The sequence below is a fragment of the Herpailurus yagouaroundi genome, unplaced genomic scaffold (assembly GCF_014898765.1).
Source record: "Herpailurus yagouaroundi ecotype Mexico unplaced genomic scaffold, PumYag 220, whole genome shotgun sequence".
Classification (NCBI taxonomy): Eukaryota; Metazoa; Chordata; class Mammalia; order Carnivora; family Felidae; genus Herpailurus; species Herpailurus yagouaroundi.
In genome coordinates, this window is record NW_024412451.1 from 2007025 (window position 1) to 2017211 (window position 10187).

General features: G+C 58.1%; 1 protein-coding gene across 4 annotated transcripts in view; it reads left to right on the forward strand.

Annotated features, from left to right (window-relative positions):
* The first annotated feature begins 314 nt into the window (after positions 1-314).
* Positions 315-10187, forward strand: part of CBLC (Cbl proto-oncogene C) — an 11857-nt gene continuing 1984 nt past the window's right edge. For 2 of the 4 annotated variants that reach the window (XM_040457346.1, XM_040457347.1), the window contains exons 1-9: positions 315-725; positions 2608-2754; positions 2998-3154; positions 3390-3511; positions 3648-3785; positions 5901-5988; positions 6676-6807; positions 8612-8773; positions 9098-9157. In XM_040457346.1, coding sequence (XP_040313280.1) covers positions 373-725; positions 2608-2754; positions 2998-3154; positions 3390-3511; positions 3648-3785; positions 5901-5988; positions 6676-6807; positions 8612-8773; positions 9098-9157 — 1359 coding nt within the window. In that variant the 5' untranslated portion in view covers positions 315-372. The other 2 variants (XM_040457349.1, XM_040457348.1) reach the window with 2 other exon arrangements.

Genomic DNA, 10187 nt, shown 5'->3' on the forward strand with positions numbered 1-10187 from the left:
CTCCGAGCTGCCAGCACAGGGCCCGACTCGGGGCTCGAACCCACGAGCTGTGAGATCATGACCCCAGCGGAAGTCGGAGGCCCAACCGACCAAGCCACCCAGGCGCCCCGGGAGGAGCAGACTTGGAACCCCATCTCTAGGAACCCAGGGACCAGATCCCCCAGGCTCCGCCCCCTTGGGAGACGCCGGTAACTGCGGTCCACTCCCCGGTTCTCCAGGGCCCGCCCCCTCACCTTTGGCGCCCGGCCCCGCCCCCACCCTGGGCTGGGCCCGCCCCCTCACCTTTGGCGCCCGGCCCCGCCCCCACCCTGGGCTGGGCCCGGCCGCACCTCTCCCAGCCGCACGCGTACCTCCCAGGACGCCCAGGGACCCATGGCCGCGGTGGCAGCCCCCTGGGGGCGGCAGCGGGAAGAGGCCCGCGCGCTCGGCCGGGCGGTGAGGCTGCTGGAACGCCTGGAAGAGCACTTCGGGGACCCCCGGCTTGCCTCCAGTCCCCCCTCGATGCGGGACCTGCTGCCCCGCACCGCGCAGCTGCTGCGCGAGGTGGCCCAGGCCCGGCGGGCGGCCGACGGAGGCGGCCCCGAGGGTCCCGGCGGTGCGCGGGACTTCCTCGTCGTCTACCTTAACAACCTGGAGGCCAAGAGCAGGCAGGTGGCGGCACTGCTGGCACCCCAGGGTCGGAGGAGTGCCAATGACGAGCTCTTCCGGGAGGGCTCCGGACTCAGGTGAGCCGCGGCTCCTGCCCCAGGAAAAAGGTGGGGTCGCGAGTCCGGGCCCCCAGCGCCGGCCTCCTTCAGACCCAGGGGTCCAGACGCCCAGCTCCTCCTCCCTTAGACCCAGGATTCCTGCCCCAGCCCCTCCTCCCTCAGACCCAGGAATCTAGCCCGCAGCCCCCTCCTCCCTCAGACCCAGAGGTCCAGAGCCCCCAGTCCCTTCTCCCTCAGACCCAGAAGTCCAGGTCAGAACCCCCTTCCCTGGGGGAACCTGGAAAACTGAACCAGCCGGGTTTTTTCTTTCTTTGGGCACCTATGCCTTTAACCCCACCCCCCCATGTCCCCTCTTTCTTGGCCACCCAGCAGCCCTCTTCAAATTGCCCGACTCTCCCAGAGGCCTAGACACACATCCTGAGAATGCGGGGACCCCAGGGAGCTTCTTGCGGGGGGGGGGGGTGGACTGACATCCCCGTCACCGCCCTTGCCTAGGGGGACACGCAGCCCCGCCTCCTGCCCCCCCCACCCCCGTCTTGGTTCCTGAGAACAGCTAGCTCAGGACCTAGGGCTTGTCTGTAGCCCCCTCCTCTAAACTCTGGGGAAGGGGCTCCTGAGTGTCAGGAGTAGCCGAGGCTTGGGGTCTAGAGCCCAGAACAAAACAAGGTGTGGACCAGGAAGCTCTCAACCATGTCCGGTAAAAACTTTGTAATGTCTCCTTAGATTCATCCTGAAATGAAATGTGTAGGCCACGCAACTTACCTACCCATCATTGTTTAAAGGTCACTATAATACCCAAACTGTTATAAGGAAGTGATAACAAGAATGCCCTTCATAACAACAATATCTGTGTTTCAAATGAAAATGCCAAGGCACAGTTACAATTATTCTCGCATGCAGAATTGGCTCTTAAGACATTCACGCCTGGGGGGCGCCTGGGGGGCTCAGTCGGTTAAACAGCCAACTTCAGCCCAGGTCATGATCTCATGGTTCTTGAGTTCAAGCCCCGCATCGCTGTGCTGACAGCCGAGAGCCCGCTTCGGATCCTCTGTCCCCCGCTCTCTCTGCCCCCCCCCCAACTGCTCATACTCTCCCTTTCTCAAAATTAAATATACATTTAAAATAATACAAACTCTGTATGGAAACCAATTTGACAATAAATTTCATATATTTAAAAAATAAATAAAATAATAAAATAATACAAACTAATAATAATTAACACGTACTGAGTGCCAACTGTATGCCAGGTGTCGCTGGGCATTTTATGTGCTCATGAGATGAGGAAGAATCCTCTTAGCTTCCCCTCTAAGACAGGGGCTGTACTTATCCCGCACTCATGCCCATTTCACAGTTGAGGAAACTGAGACTTAAGGGGGGAAAAAAGGAACCTCCCCAAAATGACACAGCTTAGTGTCAGAGCTCCCCTTTGCTGCTCCCCACGTCCTGACCAGTACCCCGGGGAGGCAGCTGGCAGAAGGAAACACGCCCCCCCCCCCCCCCCCCCCCGGTGCTGCTAAAAACAAGAAGGCCCCCGAGCACGACCTGCTCCAAGACCACGGTCAACGCCCTCAGCGCTGGTGGGCTACAACAGATGTCAGGAATCCCGCAGAGCTGGCTCAAGGCCCGATGAGGCCAGGCTTCTCCTGCAGCCCCGGTGGGGCTACAGGTGGAGGCTGGGGGATGGCTGGGCTGGTGGGCAGCGCCTCCCTTTCCTTCCCAGAGGAGGAAACCGAGGTTCGCAGAGGGGAGGCGTCAGGACTGTGATAGGCTGTCTCGGGATGGACTCCACCCTGCCAGAGCCTGGGGGCCTGGTCCCTGTGGGCAGAGTCCCCCACAGCAGGCACAGGTGCCAGCGCGAGCCCCCAGGTCCAGCCCAGGCCCTCAGAGCCCATCCTTGCAGGCGACAGCTGGCCAAGCTGGCCCTCATCTTCCGCTACATGCATGCGGAACTGAGCGCACTCTTCCCCGGCGGAAAGTACTGTGGACACACGTACCAGCTCGCCAAGGCCCCAGCCCACAGCTTCTGGAGGGGGCACTGCGGCGCCCGGTGAGTGAGCACCTGTCCCCGGGGCCCCGAAGTTCCTGGAGCCTCATCCTGTCCTTGCCAGGGGACCAAGGAGTCCAGGCAGCCCCGCCCCCCCAGCCCCTCCTCCCTCAGACCCAGGTATCCAGCCCCCAGCCCCTCCTCCCTCAGACCCAGGAGTCCTGCCCCCAGCCCCTCCTCCCTAGAGGCCCTCCCATGCTAGGTTCCTGGAGGCCTCAGCTGTGTGCTCCCCCCCCCCCCCTCCAGTTGTGTCCTGTCCTGGGCTGAGTTTGAGTCCATCTTGTGCACCTGCCACCCGGTGGAATCAGGCTCCACGGGCCTGGCCTTGCGCTCCACCATCAACCTCACTGGCAGCGGCCACGTGTCCATCTTCGAGTTTGACATCTTTACCAGGCTCTTCCAGGTCAGGGAAGGCCAGGGCTGGGGGAAGGAGAGGTGGGGAACATGGGTCTGAGGGAAGAGGGGGCTGGGATCTCAGATTCCCGGGTCCCGGGGAAGGGAGCGTCTGGGCTCTTCTGTGTACGGGATTCCTGAGGCCCACGACGGGTGTAAGCAACGTGGCTGGGTTCCGAGACCCCGGGAGGCACTGGGCGTGCCTTGCTCGGCCCCTCCGTGACCCCAGCGCTGCCCCGCTCCAGCCTTGGCCAACACTCCTCAAGAACTGGCAGCTCCTGGCGGTCAACCACCCGGGCTACGTGGCCTTCCTCACATACGATGAGGTTCAAGCGCGTCTGCAGGCCTGCAGAGACAAGCCAGGCAGGTAAAAGGGCCAGGAAGCTAGGTTATAAAGGACAAGGACTTGGACACCCGGATCCCCAGCAGAACGAGGGGATGGGAATTCCCAGGTGGGGCAGCGGTGATCGCACCCTCACCCCCTTACCAACCTCTCCCGCCAGCTACATCTTCCGGCCCAGCTGCACTCACCTGGGACAATGGGCCATTGGATTCGTGAACTCAGACGGCAGCATCCTGCAGACCATTTCTCTCAACAAGCCCCTGTTCCAGACACTCCTGGACGGACAAAGGGAAGGCTTGTGAGTCGCCGTCCTGGCAGGTGGAGGGTGTCGGCAGAATGCACTTCGAAAGGCGTTGCCCGTTGCACGCGGCCCCAGATCGCTCTGAGGGCGCGCGGTTCACACGGCCCACATTATAAATTTGCAATACCATGGTGTTCCGGTAGGTGGCAGACGAGGGTCCAGAGGAAGGGGCGCCTTTTCCAGTTCAGAGAAAGCTGCTACGTGGGCTCCGGGCAGCTCTGAGAAGTGTGTGGGGAATTGACTTCACTGGCCTATTCCTTGGGATTCTGCTGAACAGCTTTCGCTTCTAGACATCCATATCCCATTCTAGAATCTAGACGGTTAAAGCAGAAAGAACACTGGGCAAGCAGCTAGACCGGGTGTTCTCAACCTGTAACCTTGGCTGCCCCACAGCCCCTCGATCAGAAGCTGCCTTGGGTAGGAGAGGAGGAGAAAAAAGGCAGGTGAGGTTCCCCAGTCTCATCCTGAGCCTTTGGCCAGAGCTATCTTATTAGTCCTGTTGATATGATATGATCTGAGATAGATATGCAGTCCGTTCTCATTGTTTATGGTAGTCTGTTCTATAAAGTCGCTGTAAACACTAGATTATTGAATACTGAGCCGTTGCTCGTAGGGGAAATACCGGCTCGGTTTCCTGCAAGATTCTGGTCACATTTCTTTTTTTAATTTTAAGTAGGCTCCACACTCAATGTGGGGCTTGAACTCACGACCCAGAGATCTTCACATGCTGTACCTGCCGAGCCAGCAGGGCGCCCCATCTGGTCACATTTTTGTCAACCAATTGCTACCTGATTGGTAACCAATAGTAACCTTTTTGTGTGTCTCTGTCTGAAGACACCTTTTAAATTTTTTTTTAACGTTTATTTATTTTTGAGACAAAGAGAGACAGAGCATGAATGGGGGAGTGGCAGAGAGAGAGGGGGACACAGAATCGGAAGCAGGCTCCAGGCTCTTGAGCCATCAGCCCAGAGCCCGACGCGGGGCTTGAACTCACGGACCGCGAGATCGTGACCTGGCTGAAGTCGGACGCTTAACCGACTGAGCCACCCAGGCACCCCTGAAGACACCTTTTTATTTTATTTATTTTTTTTTTTAATTTTTTTTTCAACGTTTATTTATTTTTGGGACAGAGAGAGACAGAGCATGAACGGGGGAGGGGCAGAGAGAGAGGGGGACACAGAATCGGAAGCAGGCTCCAGGCTCTGAGCCATCAGCCCAGAGCCTGACACGGGGCTCGAACTCACGGACCGCAAGATCGTGACCTGAGCCGAAGTCGGACGCTTAACCGGCTGAGCCACCCAGGCACCCCTGAAGACACCTTTTTAAATATACAGTTGAGGGGCGCCTGGGTGGCTCAGCCGGTTAAGCGTCCGACTTCGGCTCGGGTCATGATCTCACAGTTCATGAGTTTCAGCCCCGTGTCGGGCTCTGTGCTCACAGCTCCGTGCCCCGAGCCTGCTTCGGATTCTGTGTCTCCTTCTCTCTCTCCCCCTCCCCTGCTCGCCCCCCCCTTTCTCTCTCTCAAAAATAAATGAACATTAAAAAACATGTTTTAATATATATATAACTGATACTTTCACAGTGAGCTCACGTCTCAACGAAGCTCATCTGACACCCATATTTTCTCTATACGGCACATCCCAGGCTTGTACTTAGGCACCCACGACCCTGGGATCATGACCTGAGCTGAAATCAAGAGTCGGATGCTTAACCAACTGAGCCACCCAGGCGCCCCAAAGATGTCTTCTGCTTGAGCCCAAACACTCAAGGACAGGGACGGGGGGGGGGGGGGGGGGCCCGCTACTCTGGGAGGTCAAAGCCTAGGATGTAATCAGTTTCCTGGTTCTTGTTGATCTGAGTTTGTGTTTCCAGAGCTTCAGCCACTGAGGTCTCGTGTGCCCTTTTTGGGGAGTCTGAGGGGACACAGCCCTGCCCTGGGGCCTGAGGAGTCACAGCTTGCCCTGGAAAGTCCCAATTTGAGGAGAGGGGAGGGAAAAGATCCCCAGGCCAACGATGGGTTTGGGAGCGATGCTCATCCGGGGGGCTCTGGGCCCATGTCTGGGGTGAGGAGTATCAGACGGCCCTCGGTACCCCCGTCTTTCTTTCGCCCAGCTTCCTCTACCCAGATGGAAAGAACCACAACCCAGACCTGACTGAACTCTGCCAGATGGAGCCCCATCAGCGCATCCATGTGTCGGAGGTGAGGCCCAGGCCTGCCACCGGCCCTGTCCCTGTCCCTGTGTACTGTGCCCCCCGAGGGCCTTAACTCAGGAGTTCTCTCCCTAGAGACTCAGGCCTAGAATCCCAGAGGCCGTGGGTTTCTGTGCTGGTGCGGTGGCCACATGACCTGGGGGTAAATCACCTGACCTCTCTGGGCCTCTGTTCCTTCTCCGGAAAACACAGCTCGTCCTGCCCCCTCCCCGGGGGGTTTTGTGGGGATTAAACCAGGAAATGATACTGCTGAGGTTGTCAGAACGGCTAATGCACTTGACCCTTCACCGACGACAGCCCCTGTATCAGCGTAGTCTTCACAGCCACCCCACGGGCGAGGGAGAAACGACAAAGGAAATCTTTTGGTATAAGTATATCCCACAGAACCCTTGGGATATACTTAAACCCCAAAATAGGTTCATTGTTTACCTAAAAATCAAACATACCAGGGCATCCTGTATTTTTAGCTGCTCAGTCTGGCAACCCTGCATAGAGACCACCCCAGGGAACAAGTCTCATAGGCAGGTACAGGTAGGAGGCCGCCGGATACACGGCCTTGGACTTAGGAGGGTTCGGGGCTGGCACAGACGTTCGGGACTTTCGTCCCGTGGCCTGACTTGGATCCCCATGGCTAACACCACCCCTCTCCATCCTCCCCCATCTTCTGGCCTCCTAGGAGCAGCTGAAGCTGTACTGGGCCATGGACTCCACGTTTGAGCTCTGCAAGATCTGTACCGAGAGGGACAAGGATGTGAAAATCAAGCCATGTGGACACCTGCTCTGTGGCAGCTGCCTGGCTACCTGGCAGGTGGGTCCGACCGCCCTGCCTTCCCGCCCAGTCTCCCCCCACCCCTCACCCCCAGCCTCCACCTTCATGCTAGAGGTCCCTAGCATGAGGGATCACGCCTCATGGATCAGATGGAGAAACTGAGGCCCGGGGAGAGGCAGAGATTGGCTCAGGGTCACTTGGGAGCAATGAACAGGAGCCCACCTGTCCGCCTCTGTGTCTCTGTCTCCGTCTTGCCCTACATCTCTCACCTCTGCTTTTCGTTCTCCGGCTTCCTTATTAGCGGAAAGGGCTCCTTGTTCCCTGGCTGGGTGACCTGGGGCCAGTGGCTTCACCTCTCTGAGCCTCAGCCTCTTCCTCAGGAGAACCGGGCTGATAGTAGTCACCTCCTAAGAGCCATGGTGAGGATCCAAGCCCTTGGGGAAAGAGGGCAGTGGCCCCCGTGCACGGTAGGTGCCTGATGCGAAGCTTTGTGATTGTAATGGAAGTGTTTGCAAGCTTGTGATGGCTGAGGCATGCGTCTCAAGGACATTCTTGAATACACATTGCTCCACTGTAGGGCTGTAGGATGCAGGTCCTAGCAAAATGACCCGAATAAGGAAACAGGCCACCCCACATGAAGTTCCCCTTTAAGAAAACCCGGGTGGGGGTGGGAAGAAAGGGCGCCTGGGTAGCTCAGTCGGTTAGGCATCCGACTTCAGCTCAGGTCATGATCTCACGGTGCGTGAGTTCGAGCCCCGCGTCGGGCTCCGTGCCGACAGCTCAGAGCCTGGAGCCTGCTTCGGATTCTGTGTCTCCTGCTCCCTCTGCCCCTCCCCGGCTCATGCTCTGGGTGTCTGTCTCTATCTCAAAATAAATAAATAAACATTGGGGGAAAAAAAAATTTTTTTTTAATGTTTTTATTTATTTTTGAGACAGAGACAGAGTATGAGCAGGGGAGGGGCAGAGAGACAGGGAGACACAGAATCCGAAGCAGGCTCCAGGCTCTGAGCGGTCAGCACAGAGCCCGACATGGGGCTCGAACTCACGGACTGTGAGATCATGACCTGAGCTGAAGTCGGACACTCAACCGACTGAGCCACCCAGGCGCCCCAAAATTTTTTTGAAAGAAAGAAAGACAACCCGGGAAAACCTAGCCAGCTGACCCCTTAAGTGACCCCGCTTTTCCCTTCCCACACCCCAATGCCTTAAATTCACCAATAGAGAATGACCCCATGAATTCCAAGGCACCCCCCCCACTCAGCCCCTAATAAAGGCAGAGCCCCCCTGGTGCGTGTGTCTTCCCTCCGTCTCTACCTGGGACCTCACCGTGTGGCCCCAGGCAGGCCACGTACCCCCCAGGACCTATGGGTAATCGATCTTGGTCTTCAGAGCTCACTGGTGGTTGTTGATGAGGTGGGTCCTATGATCCTAAGACCCACAGGGGCCGGTGGAGCCACAAGAAGTTTGGCCCCGGCGGTGGGGGGGGGGCGGATGTCTGTGGGGCTCCCCACGGTTAACATGGGCCCAGGCCAGTGCTCAGGCATTCCTAGGCAACAGCATCATCACCGTGGACAGCTGAGACCCCAACAGCACCCGGCTCCCCTGGGCTATCTGCTTCTGTGCCCCTCCGGACCCCATTTGGCTCCCGCCCCCCTTCCCGTCAGTCCTGCACTTCCCAGCCCCTCTCTGCCTGACTCCTCTCCCTCTTGTTTCCCTCCATCTGTCCTCAGCACATCCCTCTGGTGGGGAGGAAGGCCCTTGTGGTCCTAAGGGACAAGATGGCCCTTGTGGTCCTAGGGACAGGGAGACCCTGACCCTATATCCCTTCCCATCCCACCCCCAGAACTTTGAAAGCCAGACGTGCCCCTTCTGCCGCGGCGAGATCAAGGGCCAGGAGGCCGTGAGTATCCATCAATTTCAAGGGAAGCCAGAGGAAGCCACGGCCGCTGCCGAGTACCTGAGGTCCAGCAGTGACCAGGAAGATGGGGAGGAGGAGCTGGGGCAGGTAAGCAGGGCCAGGCAGGAGCTGGAGCTGGAACCTCTGGGTCTGAGGGAGGAAGGGCCAGCGACCTGGATCCTGGGTCTGAGGGAGGAGGGGGCTAGTGACAGGAGTCGGGTCCTAGGGGCCTGGACTTTTGCTTTCCCAAGGGTCTGGGGCTCTGGCTTTCTCCAGATGAAACTCCCCTGAGCGTTAGGCCCTTGCCTTATTCTCTGTTGTATCTCCAAAGCCTGGAAGAGTGCCCGAATGCTGGGACTCTAAGCAGAAGGACACGTAGGTAGGAAGAAACCGACAACTTAGAGTCCCCTCCCCACCCTCCATCACTCTCAGGTGGTTTCCTCAGCTCCCCCTCAGCTGAATGTGTCCCCAGCTACAGGCCGGCTGAAAATGGTGAGTCAGGTGCTGGTCTGGTTCAGCTCCGGGGTCCCTCAGGGGCACCAGGTCCTGCGCTCCCCCTCGGCACCCACTGACCAGGTGCTGGGCGATCTGGCACCCACCACCTCTGTGCCCTCTTGTTCACTTCCTTACGCCGCCCCTCGCCAGCTTTCTGGCTCTCCTTCCAGCATCCCAGGCATGTCTCATCCCAGGGCCTTTGCACCAGCTGTCCCCTCTGCCCGGGCCTCCTGTCCCCCAGGCTTGCTCTCTCTCATCTCCTCCCCAGGGCGGCCTTCCCCGATCACCCCCATTTTATTGAAAAAAAGCACCCCCACCCCCTGCTCATTTTCATAGCTCTTGCCACCACCTGGCAGAAGGCGTATAATTTTCTGTCACCGTCAGCCGGTGGCCACCCTCCCGAAGGTTAGGACTTCGTCTTCTCCATTGGATCTGCAGAGGCTAGAACAGTGCCTGGCACATAGTAGGTGCTCAGTAAATGGGCTTTCAAGGAATCCAAGGAACAGAGCCTTCCCAACAGCCCTGTGAAGTAAACAAAAAATAAAAGAAATGCTCCCCTCGTCATTTTCCAGAGGAGAAAAAGCTCAGAGAGGTGACTGTACCTGTCAAAATTTCACAGGCTGATCCAAGAGAACCTGGTGTTGGGGGCGGGGGCTGGGGGAGGGGGCGTGGTACTTAGAAAACCCTACCATTATCTGCTGATCTTGGAAGCAAGCCCCAGCCTTCTTGCTCCTCCCCACCCCCTACTTCCTACCCCAGGATTTTCCGAGACCCTGGCCTGCTGGGGAGGGGCCCATCTGTGTTAGGCTGAGTACACATAAGATTCAATCAATACAGAGGCGTCTTCAAACAAACAGCTCAGGAAGTCCGGGAACATTATTTCCACCCGCAGCAAACAAGTGAGCCAGCAGGAAGGGGGGTGGCGGTGACACCAGCCAGGGAAGCTAAAAACAGATCCAGACCTGCAGCCCAAGGCAAATGGAAACATTAGGAGGCACTCAGCGGGCTCCCAGAGGACAATGAGGGG